The 22,985-nt window shown below is 37.0% G+C and overlaps 1 protein-coding gene across 9 annotated transcripts in view; it reads left to right on the plus strand.

The window, feature by feature from the left end:
- The window catches only part of LOC101397010 (zinc finger protein 677-like), a 52,744-nt gene that overhangs the window by 27,250 nt on the left and 2,509 nt on the right, over positions 1–22,985 (plus strand). For 3 of the 9 annotated variants that reach the window (XM_087422076.1, XM_087422075.1, XM_087422077.1), the window contains exon 4: positions 21,785–22,257. The exons of 2 other annotated variants lie outside the window; for them this stretch is intronic. In XM_087422076.1, coding sequence (XP_087278202.1) covers positions 21,785–22,008 — 224 coding nt within the window. In that variant the 3' untranslated portion in view covers positions 22,009–22,257. Of the gene's footprint in view, positions 1–4,717; positions 7,311–14,222; positions 14,252–21,784; positions 22,258–22,985 lie in introns of those variants that run through there. 4 more of the 9 variants (XM_087422082.1, XM_087422083.1, XM_087422080.1 and 1 more) reach the window with 4 other exon arrangements.

Genomic DNA, 22,985 nt, shown 5'->3' on the forward strand with positions numbered 1-22,985 from the left:
GTTATGAGAGGTTCAGGGATTCGATCGGAGACGTAAAAGAAACTTTCCACTCCGAACAAATGGACTGAAGGTATATTTTATTATATAGAGGATAGTAAAGGTGATAGTCCGCAAACAGATCCGAATAGGTCAAATAATAAGAGGGAAAAAACACCAGCTCGACTGGAAAGGGAAAAACATCCACATCGGCTGAAATAGCAGCAGATTCGAATAGGTCATATAATAAGAGGGAAAAACATCAGATCCATTGGAAAGGGAAACACCAGATCGACTGAAGGGAAATGACAGAAATCAACTGGAAAGGGAAACACCAGGTTGACCAAAAAGAGAACACATCAGATCAATTACTTCACAATAAATCAATTACTCACAACATCCATGCCCCACTGCTGGGAGAGTCCTGTCAATCGACACAGCTGGGCAAGGATCACACGTCCTGGGCAAGGCGTCCCTTCCACAGGTGGAACTCTCACCAGGCCTCGGTTTCCAGCAGTTTATATCAGCAGTTACAGAGTTTACAGAGCAAGCATTTTGTGTTCCCATGCACAAATGGTTATCAGTGGCATACGTGCACTGAGCCCCCTGGCTATCGTCCCAGCCCAGTAGTTGTGTATGTGCATTGTTTACCCTGCTTATCGTCCCAGCCTGGCACAAATGGCCAGTCTGCCCCAGGCTGCGGCACCCGAAGGGCCTTGAAATTTTTACACATTGCAACTATCTCCATGGGAGAAGGGCCAGTTCCCACCACACAGAAAGCAGCTTTTATATTTCTTTTTGTGCTGGTGGCTATAGGTCAATGGAGTGGCCAAACGTGGCTGTACTCATGTCAAGACATTTTCGGCCGTGGCCGTCTCCATTAACCCTAAGACACCATATGCACAGACAATGAACTTCGTACACAAGGCACATCCAAGAATCCAAAATCCAATGATTATAATAATTACAAAACTTTTTGTAATAAAGGACCCCAACCCCAAGGTAACCACTCAGATAACCCCTTAGAATATGAAATATTATTAACTTGATCTTGCAAATCATGTACAGCATCAAAGATAACATTAAATAAGGTAACATCTAGGCCTAACAAATTAGCTTGTAGAAGTCCAGACCAGCCCCCATCACAGAGGGTAGCAGAAGGCAGGGTAATAGAGAAATTATCTTATATTGAGAAGTTGCTTGATGTTTCTGAGATCAAACTTCTTGGCCATTCATAGTCCAGGTTACAGGTCCTACCGGTGTAGAGCAGTTGGTCTAGCAGTGCAGGGTCAAAGGTTGTCCTACGGAGACATTAGTTGGTGTGGAGGTCTGCAGCAGACATGGAAGTGTAGCATAGCATAGCGAGCACAGCAGGAATATCTATTTATGTAAAGAAACAAAATTTTTAGGAACATGATATAATTGTTTACTTCCTAGATACATGACTATGAGTGTTGCAGGGGGCCCTTGGGCCACTACTTTTGTGGCACGAGGAGCTGCATTGGGTAGGTGTGTCATTCATACTTTTGCTCCAGGCTTTCATCCATCTGTAGACCCAAATCCTTGCATTCCTCTTTTAGTTAATTCACTTGGAGGTTGTCCTTGTGACACACTTGGAGTCAGGAGGGGAAGCACTAATAATTGTCCCACTCATTCCCCAGACTCTATAGTTAGTACTGTGTCACTACCATTATATAATATAAATTTTATTTCTCCTTGGTAATCTGGATCAATGACTCCTCCCAGTACATCAATACCTTTTGCTGCTAGTCCAGAGCGTCCTTTTAACAAACCAAAGGTGTTTTTGGGAAACTGTACCCCTATCCCAGTAGGGACTATAGATTGCTTCTTAGGGGGCAACTGAATAGAATAAACAGTGGATAAGTCCAATCCAGCCACTTCGGCCGTGGCACGAAAAGGCAGGTTAGCAGATTGAGTCAAGGGCCAACAGGTTAAGGTCATAAGCTCATGGGTGGCGGCTGCCACTTCTGTAATCTTTGCTGGTAATAACCTTGACAGAGGAGCAGTACTTAGATGGTTGTGCCACCCCTTTAATGAGCCATGACTGAGTTTTCTCAATTGTTGTTTAAGCAATCCTTTCATTCATTTTATGAGACCTGCAGCTTGGAGTAATAAAGTATATGATAAATCCATTCCATATGATTTTCCTTTGTATAAGTTTGAATCAACTTACCTGTAAAGTGGGAACCGTTGTCACTCTGAATCTGCCTTGGTGTTTCATAGAATTTTATGGCACTCTGTTGGGTGGCTGCTTTAGCCAGCATAGCTAATAAATAACCAGAATATGTATCAACAGTAGTGCAGGTATAAATATATCCACGAGAATTTGGCAATGGTCCAATAAAATTTATTTGTCAGGTATAGGTGGGAAATAATCCCTTTTGAATATGACCTTGGTAGGGGTGTGGAACTCCCCGTTTATTTAACTGTTGGCATAATTGGCATTGTACTGCAGTGGCAATATCATCATGGGTGACAAGGATTTCCCTTTGTTGTGCCCACCTGTATGAAGTTTGTTCTCCCAAGTGTCCACTCTTTTTGTGGACCCATCGTGCTAAGCCTGGGTTGTGTGCTGCATGACATGACACCAGCTGATCAGCATAAGAGTTATACTTTTGTTCTGTAGAAATTAAAGAACTGTGAGCATCAACATGAAATACAGTAACAATTGTCTTTTGGCACCATAATCACATGTCTTTCCATAATTTCTTTTGAAGTTAAAAAAAACTTTAATTTTGGCAGAATTTTATCAAGAATATCAAAATATTTTAAAACACTTGGTCAAATAGAAAACAATGCCTAGTTATTTATTTAATCAAGTTGACAACAGAAACAGTCAAAAGCAAACAGAGTTAAAACAGTCAAAAAACAAAAAGAAAAACCTTAATAGAGAGACTTCAGTCCTTTTGAACATAGGAAATTATTTTTAACAAAACATAGATGTTTTGTCTTTTATATAGACTTACTCAAAAGAACACCTTTTAATCTCTATATAAAGAGCAGACCAAAAGTTTAAGAAAATTACCTTTATAAGAAAGAAAGCCAAATCCTAAGTTTCCATCAGCTTACTTCAGCCAACTTGATCATGTACAAAACTCCTCAAGGCTTTACTTTCAGAAACCTTCTGTCACTTAACTTTTTACATCTAGAATTTGTCCTATGCCTTTTTTCTTTTCTTAGTACTTTAAGACAAATTTATCTTTCTTAATAAAAAAAACAAAAATATCTCTATTCTCTATATCTTTTTTATGGACAACATACATTTTGCTTTTCTTGTATACAGACTTTTCAGAAATGTGTACTTTCTCACAAAATTCCTCAACATGCACAGAACATGTTTATCAATAAACGCATGCATCTTTCAGTTCTCTGAGATAAGAAACCAAAGGCAGGCAAATCTATGCTTAGTAACCAATTTTTAATGTTTTATCTTATGTGGAAATGATCCAGACACTCAATAAATTTTTATTAACTTAATTTAGCAAAACTCTAAAGCTTCAAGTTACCAAAAAGATTTTGGGAGCTGTTTTTGAAATAACTTTCTCTTTTAGAAGTCTCTGTGTATTAATTAAAGATTGCATTTCATCATGAGAGGTTTTGAATCCTCTCTTTTAAGGGTGACCCTTAAGGTGAACTCATCTGAAACAGTTTTCCAGAATAGCCATCACAGTTTTAAATTACTTCAAAAGTTTACTTATTTTCACTTGCTTAATTTCAGATCAGGAATTCCGGGGGAGTTGAAGCTGGGAAGCTCAGCAAGAGAGGGGAGAGGAGTGTCAGATTCAGCTTAGGCTGTTGGCATGTTTAATTACTTAATTATTTTCTCTTAAAGAGGCAGTACAGTATTTCTGATTTTATTTAAAAACCTCAAAAGATTAAAATAGGCTTCCCACTAGTTGTTTAACTTTTTAGCTGGCTTTTTCCAATTGAATAAGCAAATACATCAGTTTTGGTAAACTGAAATTGCCCCATTTTGGCCATTTTCTCTCTGGAGTCTATGGGATATTGTTGCCATGTGGTGTTACAAGAAAAAACTATCTTCTTCTTGGACATGGGCTCCTGGCTGAAGTCAGCCCATTTAGCCAAGAGGGGGCCCAGAGGGCTTTTTTTGGGGGACAGATGGAAGTCCCCCCCTTCAAAATTACAAACATACGGAACAGACAGTCAAATGGGATCCCAAACAGAACAGGTAGGTGCATCTAACAGATTCCGGGTAAAAGTCCTATAATTATTCCCCCTCCAGTAGGGATGATCCTGCCTCTTAAAGAGACAGGACCCCAGATGGAGGGGAAGGGAGTTCTCGGTGTAAGCAAAAACAAACAAACAAATAGACAAACAAACAAATAATTCTAGAGCCTGTTTCCCCGTCATAAGAAAAATGTGCCCAGGGTCCGCGGTGCCGAGTCAGATGGAAAGCACTGGGAGCAGGGCCTAGGGCAAATCACCTAGGCAGCTGCTGGACTGTTTCCCAGGACATCCCACCTGGCCCAGGGCTGCCGAGCCACGGGCAAAGAGCCTTCCAGCTGGCTCGCCACATTATTATTGGATACATATTCAGGGTCTCTATTTGTCACTTAAGAGAAGCCAAATAAAACTAGAATGCCAGGCTCATGGCAAGGAAAGTGTTCCTATTTTGGGTGACATCAGCCGGGACTGTAAATCTGAAACTTCTTTTTTCAAAAGCACCTTCTCCCTTGTATTTTATCCCTATCTTCCACAGCCTGAAGATAACCAGTCAATAAACACCAACCTCGCCATGCCAGAAAAGAAACATTATCTCTTTTTTTCTACCGTCTGCAAAGCTTTGGTCACATCCAATGGTTCATATCTCGCAGACGAACATCCCAAGATTCACATAATCCCGACCTATAAGTCCACTCCCCAGCCAGAGTGTAAAAGGGAGGGTCCTCCCATCCTGGATTTTCTTCCACCTTGGCTTCAGTTACCTTTTGTTTGAACAGGAAAGCCATCTCCTTAATTGAATCCTGCTCACAGCGCCAATTATGTTATGAGAGGTTCGGGGATTCGAGTAGAGACGTAAAAGAAACTTTCCACTCCGAACAAATGGACTGAAGGTATATTTTATTATATAGAGGATAGTAAAGGCGATAGTCCGCAAACAGATCCGAATAGGTCAAATAATAAGAGGGAAAAAACACCAGCTCGACTAGAAAGGGAAAACATCCACATCGACTGAGATAGCAGCAGATTCGAATAGGTCATATAATAAGAGGGAAAAACATCAGATTCATCGGAAAGGGAAACACCAGATCGACTGAAGGGAAATGACAGAAATCAACTGGAAAAAGAAACACCAGGTTGACCGAAAAGAGAACACATCAGATCGATTACTTCGCGATAAATCAATTACTCACAACATCCATGCCCCACTGCTGGGAGAGTCCTGTCAATCGACACAGCTGGGCAAGGATCACACGTCCTGGGCAAGGCGTCCCTTCCACAGGTGGAACTCTCACCAGGCCTCGGTTTCCAGCAGTTTATATCAGCAGTTACAGAGTGTACAGAGCAAGCATTTTGTGTTCCCATGCACAAATGGTTATCAGTGGCATACGTGCACTGAGCCCCCTGGCTATCGTCCCAGCCCAGTAGTTGTGTATGTGCATTGTTTACCCTGCTTATCGTCCCAGCCTGGCACAGATGACCAGTCTGCCCCAGGCTGCGGCACCCGAAGGGCCTTGAAATTTTTACACATTGCAACTATCTCCATGGGAGAAGGGCCAGTTCCCACCACGCAGAAAGCAGCTTTTATATTTCTTTTTGTGCTGGTGGCTATAGGTCAATGGAGTGGCCAAACATGGCTGTACTCATGTCAAGACAGCTAGGTCATATGTCTGTTCTATTTTTAGTTTTTTGAGAAATCTCCATACACTTTCCCATAATAGCTGTAACCAATTTACATTCCCACCAACGGTGCACAAGGATTCCCTTTTCTTCACACTCTCCCCAACACTTGTTATCTCTTGTCTTTCTGCCAGTAACATCCTAGAAGTTGTGATACCTCCTTGTGGCTCTGCTCTCCCTTGGGGCATTGTTGTCAATAGGATTCAGACAGTGGAAAGGAACAGAAAGGAACATGCAGAGCAGGAAATATGGAGCAGAGATGGGAGTGAGGGTGTGGTTGGCATATTAAATGTGAGAGGGGTCAGAGGAAGATCCACTGAGAAGGTCAAATCAGAACAAAGACCTGGGGGAGGAACAGTGCCACTAAGTGTGATGTGGAATGGAATAAAATTTCCATTTTATTAAAAGAAGCAGTGAATTTTAGAGTCTAAGAATTCTTTTCAAATTGGGGCTTCTAATACATTGGAGATGGTGGAAAATTACATGATCATGTAACTTCAAACCAGATAAATTAAAATTTCCCTAGAATTAACTGTGCAGAGAAGTGAGAATAATTTCCTAAATTAAAACGTCTGTGTGCTGATCAATGAACAACATGAGAAGGAAGAATAATAGCTCTATAGCCACTGGTCCTGGATGGAGCTGGAGATAAAACAGTATATTATACACCGAAGGACCCTGGAGACCAGGCTTTGTATTTTTACTTCAAATACTGAGAGGAATGGTAGTCAACTGAAATATATGATTGTTTGGGATGGAGGGGAGGATATTTAAAATACTCCCAGGTAAAACTGGGCAGAATGAGCTGGGTGAGGCAAAGTATACACTAGAAGCAGGACAGAAGATTTTAATAAAAATTCAAGTCAGAGCTGAGAAATTCGAGAGCCAGTTTAAAAAAAACACAGGATTTTGGGATTTCTAGAAGGTAGAATATTCTCTATTAATCAGTGATCTCAACTAGCCTTTTGTGAAGACAGAGTCTTCCAGATGGACTCCGTGTCCCCAGCATGGGGCAACGAGTCTACTGTAGAGATGTTCGTCATTCATAGAGGAGCTGAGGAGGAGCCATCTGCAGGGAAGGCCATTGAATGGTTTTCCTTATGGAGTAGTGTTGTTCCTTTGACATATCCAATAGTATAAAATTTACAGAACCCATAGAGATACAATAGCCAATCCCTCATTCACAGTAAAAAAAAAAAGAATCTTCTTTCCATTATTATCAGATAAACACATCAAATTTATTAAGGATTCAACAATTTGGAAAATATAATGAATGAATTTGATATAATGAACATATGTTGAACTTGTGCTATATGCCACAATTTTTAGCACATACAGAGCAATAAAAAAATCAAAGCACAAAGTAGGTTTTTAACACATATAAACATTTTAGAATGAGAAACATTAATATTTGTTCCCATCAAATAATAATGTGTATAAACCTATACATTCGTGAGTATTAAAATACTTTTTAAAATTTAGTCAGTATTTCTAATGAAAACTTAGAATGTATTAGAATAAAAGACAGTGAAATGTTCTATTTCAACCTTGTGCAATGCATTTAATTCAAGAGTAGTTGAGGAAAATGATATAGCTACAGATTCCCATACCAGAAGGAGATATCCAGACAAGCTATGAACAAGAGGGGCAACCCAAGAATTTTTTAAAAAAAGAAACAGAAGCTAAATGAAACTAAAGCAGCAAAATGTAAATTTGAAAATTTTTAACTAAATTATGTAAAGTATAACTAAAATTCAATAAAATAGAGCTACTCTAATGTTGATATAAAAGGAGAAAGGACATAAAATGAACAATAAATAGTAGATGAACTTATTTCATAGAATAGAGATTTCTAAAGCCTCCAAGGACCAATAAACTTGAATTCTCTAAAATATAGAATAGCAAAAGTGAATTAAAAAAGAATGGTAAAGCAGACAACCATAAGTAACATTTAAATACTTTGAAACATTAATGAAATTTTATGATGATTTTACAGAAACATTTTCCCATATTTTCAAGGTTCAGGGCATCTTCCTTCTAAATCTATTTTACAAACCAGAAAAAAAAAAAAAGCTAAGAAAATATTTTATGCAGCTAGTATAATTTGTTAAAAATTGAGAGAAACCAATGTAAATTATGAATTTTCATACAGCATTGATGATCAAGAATCACGTCTGATCATAGTGGTTTTGTCCATTGGTGCCAGGAAGGACCTTTCCTGGTAGTCATGTACCATGCTGGAGGGAAAGTGCAGAGTGGTTGGAAACCATTTAGGCCACACTTGAGTAACAAGAAAGGTCAGGAGAGAGAACTCTCAGGCACCTCTTATTCAAAGTCTCTCGTTGTCTGAGGTTGTAAGCATCAGAAATCAAATTGTTGACCTAACATCACCTTACTAGGTACATGATGTTTACAAAGGTTTGACAGGCAATAGGTTCAGAGTTTCACAACAAGTATGCAAAGCAGGGTTAAGAATACAACAAGCTCAGTTTGTATGAAAGTTTTAAAGCAGGAGCCCAGACTCGAGGGTAACCAGCTGTATAAATCAAAAGACAGTTGGTTATTGGGTGAAATTTGTTACTGCTAATGTGCTTGCTCTCTACTTCTCAAGAGGTGTCTATCCACGTGCAACAGGAGGGGCTTGTTACTGCACAGACATCTCCCTGCTCAGCCAGAAGGTAATTGAGAGCTACATGGTTATCTAAAATTACCCTGGCCAATGAGTTAAGCTACTATTGCTGAGTCACAACTACTTTGGCTGTGGAATCAGCCAACTCTTCTAGTGTTAGAGAGAGATTTCTGATCATTTGTTCATTTGGCCCTCACTCCAATCCATAGGAAGAAAGCTTTTCACACAAAGACAAACCCAGAATCATGCACACTTCCTGGAAGTTCTCATTTGAGGCAATTATAAGAATTTAGTGCAACAAGTCAATGAATAGCTTCTGATTGGTTATGCAGGGAGAACAGGGTGGTGAATATGGCAGGGGTACACTGTCCTCCTACTCTCCAGCTGTCAAAGCAATGAGATGCCCAAGCATAAAGGCTATTGTGGGAGCCTCCACATATGAAAATGTAACCATGAGGTATACATAAGGCTTCTGCATAAGTAATAATATCTATGGAATCATTCACTGGCAGAAAGGCATTACCACCATTTAACCAAGGCTCAGACATTGTGTTGTTACATATCCAGAGGTTCCCAAACTATATGGGTATACCAACAAGTGTATAAATGACCTCACTTACATTGGTCATTCTACAGAACTCATCATAAATATTCATAAGATCTTGTCTTTCCCTCCCAAGTTTGGATTAAATCAAGAAATGAAATTAGGTGAGATTGGTACCCTGAGTTTAGAAAACAGGCCTGTAGAACAATTTAAACATATAATGGCATCTGGAATCCTAGTGAATTTCTTATAGGGTGAACTAAAGTCTCACTGTTGTCCTCAAAGGACCAACATTTGTGATGGCAAATCCAGTAATCAGAGAGATTTCTCCCTTTTGTGAGGGTTTGGGAATATTGATAAGAGTATTATCCTTTCATAGAAGGGTGGGAGGAAACAAAGTGTGAGAGAGCAGTGAAAGAAAAGCACACAGGCCTTGTCCAGACCTCTTGGGAAAGCTGTCTGCCTCAGATGTTGACTGCTTCTCTTCCTAGTCAATTTGACTTGGAGGTCCCCAGCATTTGTATAGGACAGATGCCAGGTGGAGGCTTGTTTAGCTGTGAGCTGTATATCCCAGGCATGAATCCCTGAAGTTTGACTGCTATCTGGGTACTGAGAGGGCCTAGTATAGTCCCTTCCAAGGACATTTCAGAGCAGTATAAATGGGAAATGTTAGTTTGGAGTATCATAGCTAGACATTTAAGGCAACTAGAACTTAGGAAACAGTCTAGCTTACAGGTATATAAGAAAGCCTTAAAGACAATAAATAGGACAAGAATTTAATATCTACAAAGGTGAAAAGATCATTTCTCTCTCCACAATTTTCCCAATTTTTATTAAAGATAATCATAGTAAAACTAATTTGTTCCTATTAAACTTGACCAGATTATTGATATAAATGCAGTGAAAACAGTGATTGATCACAGAAGCTCTTTCTTAAGATTGCTTTGCTGAAACCTCGTAAGCAAGGTACTAGGCTGATTTTCCCAAGCAGCTCCTTAAAACTGTCTGGTCATTTCTGAGTCTCTGTACATCTTTCTTGAATATTCCAGTCAAAGCCTCGGTACTGTAGCCAATATTTCCAACTGTGTCTTCCTACAAGGAGAAAAGACCTTGACTGATGCAAAAACATATGTCGTCTTGAAAAGAATATGTAAGAGTTTTTGAAATCTGGAAGTACTGGGTAAAGAGAAAAAGACAAACGTTTCAACCCTTGTTGCAAAGATACTCTTTACCAAAGTGCCATAGATTATCGCCAGCTTTAAGGAGAGGACAAAAAGTGGCCCTTTACATCTGGAAAACAAAACATCAAGGCAGTCAGTCCTCCACTCGAGTCCCAGAAATTTCCACCCAGTTTAATCTTATAATCTTAAAATTATCAAAACCTATATTCCAGTGTAGTTGTCACAGTCTTTTAAATAAATCTTTTTGAAAATGAAATATATTTGTACAAGCATCAGAGTAGAAAAATAACTGTAACTGACAAAAGACTTTTAAAAAAAGCAATGAGTAAATGCAATTGATGAGGAAATTTGGGTATTTGTTCAGACATACATTTTAGATACTAACTAGAATTACATGTAATAACATTACATTAGGACATATTACATGTTTAGGAATTTTATACAATATCTAGAATACTTTTGAGTTAGAATCTCCCATACAATCTAACCTAAAAAGTTTATTTTGCTTATTCAGCCATGCTTCTCATGTAATTTAACATACCAAATAAGCCTAATTAGTGTAATATCTCTGTTTTTGCAAGGAAAAGGAAGAAATCTTTCGAGCTGTGTCAGATGCCCTTTGGAAAATCCCAAAGTTACATCCAGGTTGAAAAGACTTCACTTAGAATGCAAATATTTTGGGAACCTTATCAAAATATCAAAAGGTTGGACACTTGACCAAATAGGATCACAGATCATTACAATATTATACTCAAGTATCTCTTTGATCAAAGTACAAATAAAAGGTTTCAAAGGCAAATACAGAAAATTACATGGTTTTAAGGAAAACTTAAATCCTTTAATAGTAAGAAGACTCAGTTCTCTTAAGTAAAGAACGACAGAAACAATACAAGAAATTATTTTGATAAAACACAATCTCTGCTTTCTACATATATTACTTAAAGGTAAAGAAGGTTTCACAATCTGTTATTAAAAGCAGACCAATAGCCTAAGAAAACTTTGTTCTTTCAACAGAAAAGAAAGAAAATTTTTAATTTTGCATCAGCTTATTTAGGTATCAAAACTCATTATAAAAATTTATTTTAATCTTAGGCAGCTTTAACACATATTAAAATTCTTTTCCCGGGACTGGCCCCATGGCCTATCTGTTAGCTTTGGTGAGCTCCACTTTGGTGGTCTGGGTTCGTGGGTTCAGATCCCAGGCGTGGACCTACACCACTCATCGGCCATGTTGTGGCAGTGAACCACATACAAAATAGAGCAAGATTGGCACAGATATTAGCTCAGGGAAAATCTTCCTCAAGCAAAAAGAGGAATATTGGCAACAGATGTTAGTTCAGGGCCAATCTTCCTCACAAAAAAAAAAAAATCCTTTCCCAAGATTCCTTCCAACAAACCTCCTACACTGTTTTTCATGTATATTTTCTCCTATGTTTTCCTCTTTCCCATTCAGAAATACCTACCATCTCTTTAAGACAAAATTACTTTCTTTTCCCTCACCAAAATGCATTTCCAATCCTTATACCTTCTTTTATCAAAATATCCTACTTTCCTTGGGTAGAGAGATGTTTCTCTGATTATTACATATATTGATTAGAATTCTTAACCCTCAGAATCCTTAATTCCTACTGAAAACCTAAGAAGTAAGCAATTGTGAACTATATTAGCATTTTGCAGATTGGCCAAATTATATATCCCTTTTATAAATTTCTAGAAGTGAATGCCTTTTCTCATTGTAAATTTCTCAGCATGGCATAAAACATGTTCACTAATAGATTCAAATATCTTCAGCTTCTCTGCAATAGGAAGCCAAAAGTAGATACACCTATGTTCAATAATTAATCTCCATCTTATTTCGAAATGATTTAGATATTCAATGACTATCTATATTTAGTTTAACTTAGTATAAATTTTGATCTTATTTGCAGTTATTTAACTTACTTGCTTTTGACAATCATGCCATGATTTGACACTAAATAGGCAAACATCATCTTAAGTTCCTTTTTTGCTGATAGAGATAAAATGAGCTTAATAAACCCATATGGAATGAAAGTTGTATTGTCTGCACTATATTCAGCATTGATAACTTTAAAGACATGCCTGTTTCAATTAATCCAACAACCTTAAGCTAGCTTTTATGTACTAAAAATTTACCCTACATCACATAAACTTAAAAAATTTTGAGTTAATTTCCATTGCATTTCTGAGGTTTTGGAATACTTAATCTATAAGCACTTAATTTCAAACTAATTAAATACAGCTCTTCTACAAATCAATCTTACCATCCAGAGGTAGAAAAATATCATATATACACATAGACATATATAATATATACATAGACACAGAGACCTTATAGCTTTTGTTTTAAAAATTTCAGCCACGTCTCAGATACAAGCTTCAAAGGAATAGTTGGATCCAAATTGCATTTTTGGAAGATCAACTAAGTTAAGGTTACTTGCTCAGATGGACAAAGTTTCAGCACTAGAGGTGGTACAGAAGGGAAGGAGGAAGAGGGCATCAGAGGTGGGTCCTGAGCATAAGATGGGAAAAAAAAAAAACCAGGAGAAGGGAAAGAGAAGTCTGAGAAGCCATTTTGTCTTCCCTCAGCTTATTAGTTGTTTTTGGTAATTTAAATATGGTACCTTGTAGTGAGGCAGTTTTAGAATTTTGTGCACATTTGGAAGCTTCAAGGTCCCAATTAAAATAAACACACCGGGGCTGGCCCGGTGGCACAAGTGGTTAAGTGCGCGTGCTCCGCTGCGGTGGCCCGGGGTTCGCCGGTTCGGATCCCGGGTGCGCACCGATGCACTGTTTGTCAAGCCATGCTGTGGCGGCGTCCCATATAAAGTGGAGGAAGATGGGCACGGATGTTAGCCCAGGGCCAGTCTTCCTCAGCAAGAAAAGAGGAGGATTGGCAGATGTTAGCACAGGGCTGATCTCCTCACAAAAAAATAAATAAAGGGAGCTAATAATTTTTAAAAAATACAGTTTAAGACATTTGCTTACTCAAGACAAAAGTAATACATTTATTATTAAAACACTGGAAAATACAGAAGAGTGCCAAAAAAAAAAGAAAAGAAAAAAAAGAAATCCAAACCTTGATTTATAATTGGTGTTGGCCTACACAATAACATTTAAAAATAAATGGAAACTTGTTGCAACAATATAACAAAAAGTACAACCGAATCTAAAATAAAATGTCAAGGTATGAAAACATCCAAATATACATCTGTATTTTATCTGAGAATATAATTAACTAACTTAGCTTTGTTAAAATAGCTGTGTTTAAATGCACTGCCATTTTACCCATCTAGAAAGGTGCTACCATTCACCTGTCCCATAATAAGGGTTTAAATTTGGATAAATAATTAACTTATTTCTGCCTCATTGCTCCTTATCGTTTCAATGAAGATACTAGTTCTGACTCTCTCAAGAATTTTTGAGGAATACATGCATACATGGCTTTTAGCAAGTGATCCATAGTCTGTGAAAGATCTTTCAGTGTTAGGCATTCAACTCTCAGACACCTGTTCAAAAGGAAAAAGTATAAATAATTATTTTTCAGTGGGAAGTAATGTAAGTGAAGAATATTGAAATTTCAGCTGACGTGATACATAGAGCTCTTGCCTCATTTTCCTGTGCAGGAATATTTGCCCCTGACGATGAATATCACTCCCTGGGATTTGACAGAATGGCCACCAGGGATTTGGTGCTAGGAATGATGTTTTTATTACAGACTATAGTTGGAATTCTGGGGAATTTCTCTCTTGTTTACCGTTTTCTCTTCCTTTACTTCACACGATGCAGGTTTAGGTCCACGGATTTGATTCTCAAGCACCTGACTGTAGCCAACCTCTTAGTGATTCTTTCCAAAGGACTCCCAGAAAGTAGAGCAGTTTTGGGGTTGAAACTTTTCTTCAATGATTTTGGAAGCAAACTTGTTTTCTATGTTCACAAAGTGGGAAGGGACGTGTCCATTGGAACTACCTGTCTCTTGTGTGTCTTCCAGGTGATCATGATCAGTCCCAGGAACTCCAGGTAGGCAGAGCTTAAAGTAAATCTCCCAAGTACATAGGCACCTCCAACATCCTCTGCTGGATCCTGAACATGATGCTAAATACTCTGGTTCCTTTTCATATGACTGACAAATGGAACAACACAAGTATCACAAAGAAAATAGAGTATGGCTATTGTTATGTAGTATTTTATGGCAAAATCATCGAGTTAATTTATGTTCCATTTGTATTCGATGATTGTTTCTGTTTGATGCTGATGGTCTGGGCCAGTGGCTCCATGGTTGTCATCCTGCTCAGGCACAAGCAGAGGGTCCGATACATTCATGGGAACAATCTCTCCTCAAGATCCTTCCTTGAGACAGGAGCCACCAAAGCACCCTTGTCCTGGTGAGCACCTTTGTATCTTTGTGGACTCTCTCCTCTATCTTCCACATTTGTTTGGCTGTTTTTAACAATCCCAGTTTGTGGCTGAGGAACACTTCTACACTATTCACTGCATGTTTCCCAACTGTCAGCCCTTACATTCTCAGGAGCTATGACTCCCGAATATCTAGGTTCTGTTTTGCCTCAAATGAAATACAAAATCCTCTAAGCTTATTATAATTATGTAAATTATATGCCTATTCACAATGGTTACTTGTTTATTCATTCATCCCTTTCCGTGTATAAGAACACTTATGAAATATTCACATTATAAGAGAGTTGTAAACAAGTTAGACTGAGCTTCTGTTCCTAAATAAATAACAATACCAATAGCAATTATAAATGAAATGTGATATATTTATCATGTTACTATGTATATAATTGAAACTTTATTCATGTTTCCAGTGTAGGGTTTCAGAGTCTATGCAGTGTTAAAGTGGTGGTTCCAGAAACAATCTGTAGATTATGGAGAAGCTATTAAGAATATAACTTTCAACCTGATAATAAATTTGATAATAATCTTGATAATAAATTTTCAAGACATTTACTACTTATAGGATTATAGGAAAAGCCCCATAAAACATAAAAACCAATGAGATTGTCATTCAAGAAACTGGAGGAAGGAAAATTCTCCTACAGCACAATGCAGTACATGGAATTAAGGTGGAGTGTAAATTCAATTTCAGAGTTTAGATGCATTGAGGGCCTACTATGAGTTTTATACATTCCATCCTTAGAGAGACCTTCTCATTTGAGATATTACAAAGAAGGATAGTATATTTGGAGCATTTTCATGTAGAATTGGTCATATTGAACTGAATCAAAAAAATGAGAGCAGAAAAACATGTTTTGGCTGAATTTTAAAAGACGTCAAGTAAGTGTTACCTATTAAAATACATTCTGTCTGGGGAAAAAAAACCAGGGATATTTAGGTCTATACAAGGTAGATTTTTCTATTATGTAAAGAGGCCAGTTGTTCACGTTGGCAGAAACAGGTTCCAAGGTGCACTCCCATGTCTTTAACGTGAGGAAATAAGGCCATGGTGGAGTCTTCCATTAATCATGAAGCAGTGGTGGAATAGCCACTTGGAGGGGTAAGTCAAAAATCTATATTATACATGTGTGATTTTTGGCCTGTGGATATTCAAAGGAATAAAATGGATATTTCTTTAATTTTAGAAATGATTTTTATATGTTCTCTCCATATTTACATTATAAAGCATATACAAAGAAGTAAGATTTCAAATGTTTGAAAAATAAGGAATTATTTTCACCTAATGGATATATATTGAATGTTCTGCTGAAAAAATAAACATATTTTAAGATCACGTGATTCACTTAGAAATATTTACGTATGTATTAGACATCAAACAATACGCTTCTGTGGGTATATACATATACATATACATATACTTGTGTGTGTGTTTGTGTGTATATATACACATATATGTGGGTGTGTCTGTGTGTTTATATAGGCATATATATAAATATAGAATCAGTCAAATTATTTTTAGATTTCATCAATAACTTTGGAAAATTATAAATTAAGAAATTAAAAAATAATTCTAATTACCACAATTGCAAGCCGTTTCGAACTTTAAGTCTCATTTATCTGAATTATATAAGTATATACATCCACCTGCCACTGCAAGTTGTTCAGTTGGTTACATTTACATGGAATATATTTTGATTTTTTCTGTATAAATCTTTATATTTTAGGTGTATCTCTCAGAAAATTATCCATCTGAATATATTAAAAAATATTTGACTTTGTTAAGTGAAGTCTTTAAGGTGCGATATATTTGGGAATAGATCCTTCAACTTTTTGTGTGGTCTTTATTGCACCTGCTCTATTTTCCCTTTCTTTCCCATTTAACTTCCTCTGTATCAATAAATTAAAATAACTCTATATTTTGCCTCTTTTCTTTAGAGGTTGGATAATCGGTTGAAATTACATGGAATCTATTTTTCTTGTTTATAAATTGAATCCTTATATTTTAGCTATGTTTCTTGAAAAAATAACCACTTAAATATAGTAACACATGTTTAAGTTTAACAAGTATGATTGGTGTAGTTATTTTTAATACAATAATATTTATATTGGGGGTTAGATTTACCAACTTACTGTGTGGTCTTCTTTACACCTGTTGTATGTTCCTGGTTTTACTATCTAAATTTTCCATATTAATTTTTTAACTATTTCTACATTTTACCTCATTGCCTTGGAATTTGTGGGATACTACAGCATATTTTGAGAAACTAATCAAAACGTAGTTATGTAATATATTTAACCTCATCCTAGACAGTGTGATGGCAATCAAACAATAATCTACAATTCTTTTATTGGTAATCTATATTGAAAAATTTAATGTCACATGCGTGACATAATGCATAGCTCAATGAAATTTCACAAACTGAGCATACCTCTGTGCTCAACACCTAGATTACAAAAAAACATAAAATATGGCGGCATTCACCAGAAACCACATTTTTCCACCTACTAGTCAATACTTCCACCGAGTAACCAATATTCTAACATCTAAGAGCATAGTAATCTTTGAGCCTGCTTTTAATTGTATGCAAATGAAGCAATACAGCATTGACTTATTTGTTGGTATCTTTATTGCTTATGTTGTTTATGCATTTATCATAATTGGATATCAAATAATTATTTTCATCATTCCTCTGCTTGTGTTCACTTGAGTGGTTTATAGTTTGGAGCTCTCAGATCTAGAACTTAATATTACCATAATCTAACTTGTCATTTCTTCTATTATAGTTAATGTTTTTTGTTCAGGGTCAGAAATATTTCCCATAGTAAGAAGGTGGAGATTATCCCTTTTGATTTCTTCTATAAATTATGTTATTCATCTTTAAAATTTAGATCAGAAATCCACTCAGAAACACTTTGTTGTGATGTGAATAGCAAATGATATTGTTTTTCCATAAAGCTAATGAAACTCAGTTGGTTTAGAAATGTTATCTTCTGGTTTCCTTCCTTCTCTCTCCTATTAATGTCTCACCAGGTAACATCACATGAATCTTGGAGCTGACTTTTCAATAAATTCTTGTGATCATTCTGCCATTTCTGCCTGCCTCGTAAAGACTTTAGCAATGCCATGGTGTAAAAAATCAAAGTCCTGGAGTCCAGAATCTTTAATAGGCCTTTTTTTTTTTCCAGAAGATGAATTTTTCTCATATTTAAAGGAAGTCAAGTCTGTTGTGATATATTTTCCCCGTAAATCTCTCTTGTTTCTCTCAGCTTCTGTTCCAAACTATCTTATGAAGGATAAGATAACATTTTGCATAACAAATAGCCTTCAGTGCAGAGGGTTAATCTTTATCGGGGTAAAGGGCTGTTTAATTACTAGACCAGTATAATAAAGATAATGCCTTTCTGTGAGGCAAAAGATCGGCAGGTTGTCTTATGACCCATTTTGAAATATTGGGGTTTCTTAAGTTTGTGGTTTCTCAGCTGTGATACAGATCTGCAATGTGTACATAACCACCCCTGGGCCTGTTTGTAATCCCTCCACTGTATTTGGGAAGGGCAAGGAAAACAAACACAAATGTGAAGGTCTTCCTTCCAGTTGTGACACGAAAAATTCAGTCTTTTGTTGCAGGCCCAGGATTCTCATGTGTTCTGCCACCATCCATGAAACTGACAACCTTGCTATCAGATAGTATAAAATTTGAGACCCTTCTTCCTTTTATTAAGCTTTGCAGACCTTGGACAGTGAGGGGGACCATGTCTTGGGTGAAAAATCAAAGGAATCTGAGTCCCAGGCTGACCACTGTATTATGCTGGAAGCACCAGGAAATCTGGGGGCATGTGTGAGAGGCTGTTTAGAATAGTGTCTGTGGTGAGCCCTATACATTTTTACCACTGAAGGGGTTCAGAACGAGCCTCCCAAAAATGCGCCCATTTGGCTTGTGGATTATTTTGAACTGAAGACAATCAAGGCTTGAAAGACTCAAGAGTGGCTTTTTACCTCCCCCTTAATTACATAAAAGAATTTAGATAGAGAGCCTGGTCTATGAAGAGAGCTGTCACCAGAGATAACTACCAAGAGCATGCACTGTGTGTGGTGAGCAGAGGAGCTTGGCAGGGCCTGTTTGTTCAAAGTCCTCTCTGTGTCCCATTGTCTCTACATGGCATGACAAACATTTGTTCACCAAACATTTGTTCTTCCCATCTTCCTATGAATTGTCTTCCTTCCTTTTGAAGCCCCAGACCCCAACCCCTTTCTACTTAGCTCAGGATGGCATGTAATCCTCAATTGTCTGTCTTTGACCCTCTCACGTCTATATGAGTCTCCCATAAGTATGTAATTAAATTTGTATTTCTCCCATAAATCCATCATAGGTCAATTTAATTAATAGACCAACCAAAAGAACCCAGAAGGGTACAGAAAAAAACTTTTCATATCCCACACATGGCAAGCCAGACAGAAGAAAATTCACTGAGTGGACACTGCTCACTCTGAGATTGCTGCAGGTAAGAGATCCGGGGACCTCTGGCAAAAAGCCAGCAGAAGGTAAAAATTCTCACTACATCAGTGTCCTAGATGTCTACCTGCAGCATCCAGTGGAAGCAAGAGTAGTGAGATTCCTTTTTGTTTCCTTTTCTAAATTTAGATTATCAGGAGAAAATATTTGTGGAACTCATTTCTTGGTTATAGCAACTCTGGTAAGGATTTGTTCTGAGTACTCTTGGTTATTATTTATCATCTTCCTCCCTGAGATGTCCTGTATGTTTTGTTTTTGGTTTTTTTTTTTTTTTAATTTTCTGTTGTTTCAATTGTCATAAGGATGGAAACTATTGGGTAGAATGAAGGCACAGATCCTATAAGCATGCTGTTTGAGCTGGCTTCACCAACTGGTGAGTTCACAGATCTCACCAGAACGGCATCTGCTTAGACAAACTTTGCTGTGGTTTACTGTGAACATAAGGTAAAGGCTGTTACTAGGGGACAATCTTGGAAGCCAAAGCTGCAAAACTGATGGGCATAGGTTGAGCGCTTAAAAGCTGTTATAGTGCTTGCCGCCTTACTCAGACTCCCGGGTTAGGATAAGTTGGTCACAAAACAAGTTAGATTGATACTAGATCACCTGCTAACCTCAAGAAAATTTCCATGCAATGAGGTACTCTGTGAAACACTACACAATTCCCAACCCAGTGGCGCATCCCTCTTAGGTATTAGTTTGGCTCCGAGACCCAAACGTAGCTAAATCTGTTAACGTGCAGATGAGAAAAATTGGATGAGGTATTCTTTCTTCTTGTTCTATGTCTTCAGAGCTGGGCATTGTGACCAATGAGAATATTCTCTTGGATCTCTAGCAGCCAGAAGGTGAACATGTCAGTGTGCATCATGGTGACCAGTTGAATATAATGGGATTCTGGGAATGAAGACACAAGGAGCACTCTCTTTGCCTGACTGTGCCAGCTCTCAGAGGAATTTGTCATAAAGGGTCCCAGTCCATAAAGGGCTTTTTAAATCTCAACCTTTGTTGTTTTGTTAGTGCTGTAAAAGTCCTATTCCAGTAGCGCCTGCCTGGTGTCACAGATTAGCAGGTCTGTGATTGGAGGCATTTTATGTTCTTGCCAGAAACCAGACACACTGTTTTCAGTACACCATTCTTACCACCTATAACAATGAAAGCTATACATTCTTAGGCTAACTTTGGGAGTGAACTTTCAGGATCCTGTGAAAGCTCATCACTTGATCTCTCCTTTAGGATACCTCTTGACTCCATGGTTAAATCCTAAAAAGGCATATTGGATTGAGTTTCTATTAGTATAAGATTAGTATAAGATCCTACCCATCAATGGCCAGATGTTGGATCCTTCGCATTGGAGAAACTTCTCTCTTTGAAAAAAATTTTTAGAGAGCTCTCATCCTAAACAATTGTCTTATTGGAACGTACAGAAAGACAAAATTAAACCATGACTACAATGACATATAACAGTTAGCCTTAGAGACTGCCTTAATGAGATAACTGAATAGAAATTAGACTTAGAACAAAAATTCTAATATGACCAAAGACAAAAGACGATAATACTGAAGTAACTACTACAGCTCCCCTCTATCCTCCTGTATTTGAGTCCTCATCCTAGTAGTCCTCTGTCTGAATTGACTTTCACTCAGGCAATTGCCTTAAAGATGTAGAAAGGACCAGATGTACCATCAGTGGACAAAGGAGAGCACGAAAGTATGCTTTTGCTGATAGTTAAAAGACCTCAAGTGAGTTCTGTCTATTAAAAATGCATGCTGTCTGGCACAAAATGATATGGATTTGGGAAAGTGTGGAAGGTTGTTTTTTCTATGACATGACGAGGCCAATTGGGAAAGTTAGCAAGAAACAGGCCCCGTGGTTCACTCCCATGTTTCTGGGTGAGGCAATAGGTTTATGGGGAGCCTTCCATTAATCTTGAAGCAGTGACAGAATAGGCATTTGGAGGAATAAGTAATTAAATCATTTTGTTTATGTGGCATTTTGGATGTGTGTATTTTCAAATGAATGAAATGAAAATTTCTTAAATTTTATAAATATTTTAATATAGCTCTCTCAATTTTAATAAATATTTTAATTTTTATAGTATTACACCATAATGCCTATGAAATGTATTAAGGATTCAAAATTAAAAAACAAAGTAATTAGTTATAACTAATGGCTATATAGTGATTTATGTGCTGCAAAAGAGAGAAACACATACTTTTTTAAATTCACATAAGAATGTTAGAAATATACGCCACAAAGCAAGCAAGTAATGTGTGTGTGTTTATGCTTGCATATGTTTGTATATACGTTTGTCTCTCTATATATTTGTGTATGTATATGTACACGTATGAATATGCAAATATGTATAAAATCAGTCAAATTATGTCTGTTTTCCATTAATATTTTGAGAAAAGTAAATTATGAAATAAAAAATACTAATTAGAATAATAACAAACTGCTTAAGCTTAAAGTATATGATGCACTGAATTGCATTTCCTCAAAATTAGTGTGTTGAATCCTTAATCCCCAATACAACTGTATTTGGTGATAGGGCCTTGGAAGAGGTAATTATGATTAAATGAGGTCATAAGGGTAGAGTTCTAATCCAGTAGGACTGGTGTCTATATAGGAAGAAGAGGAGACACCAGGAGTGCGCATGAACAGAGACATGGCCATGGAAAGCACAGCGAGGAGACAGCTGTCTGCAAGCCAAGGAGAGAGGCCTCAGGGGTTATCAGTCCTGTCAGCACCCTGATCTTGGACTTCTCACCTCCAGATTTGCGAGAAAATAAATTTCTCTTATATAAGCATTCCAGCCTGTGGTATTTTGTTATGGCAGCCCTAGAAGACTAATACCAAGTCTATTTATCTGATATGTATATCACCATGCTACTTGTTTAACTGGTGAAAATTACATGGAAATTATTTTTCCTTTTTTTCTATTTAATCTGTATATTTCAGCTATATAGCTTGAAAAAGTATCTAACTGAATATACTAAAATGTGTTTGACATTATCAGGAGCAGTTAGTCTATTTATGTCCAGTATAATAACAAATGTATTTTGATTGAATTTACCAATTCATCATGTGTTCTTCATTAGACCTGTTTTATGTTCTTAGTTTTTTATCTTAACTTCTTCTACATTATTTTAAAAATAATTCTATATATTACTACTTTTACTTGGAGGTGGTGTATTCATTATACTTTAGTTTTAATCTACAAATTATAATATACTGTTAAAAACTAATCAGAGTGTTGTTGTTTAAGACCTGTAACCTCCACCTGGACAACATGATGGCAATCCAACAATACTCTATTACCCACTTCTCAGATCTTTTTTTTAACTGTTGATCCATACTAAAATAAATTAATGTCACATGATGGTCATAAATCCACAGCTTAATGAAATTTCACAATCTGAACATGCATGTCTATATATCATGTGTACCATAAAACACAATATTATCAGCATCCTTCCCGCCAAAGCCACATTTTGCTCTCACAGTCACTACCTCTAAGTCTAAACAGTCTTCTTATATCTAAGAGAATATGTAAGTTTCAGCCTGTTTTTTTTAAATTTTACTTAAATAAGAAAGTGTTCCTTTATTTGTTTTTTACTTTTTCTTTCCTTATGGTGTTTATGAATTTATCTGTATTGTTGCATGTTGTTGTGGTTTATTCATTAACATTACTGTATATTATTCCACTATTTGGATATAAAAGCATTAATTTAATCATTCCACTGTTGATGTTCATCTGAGTGTTTTCAGTTTGTGGCTATTAGGATCCGTACTGGTATGTAAATTCTAGAAATTGTCTTTAGTGACTA

The sequence above is a fragment of the Ceratotherium simum genome, chromosome 33, assembly GCF_057802395.1.
Source record: "Ceratotherium simum simum isolate JZ-2026a chromosome 33, ASM5780239v1, whole genome shotgun sequence".
Taxonomy (NCBI): Eukaryota; Metazoa; Chordata; class Mammalia; order Perissodactyla; family Rhinocerotidae; genus Ceratotherium; species Ceratotherium simum.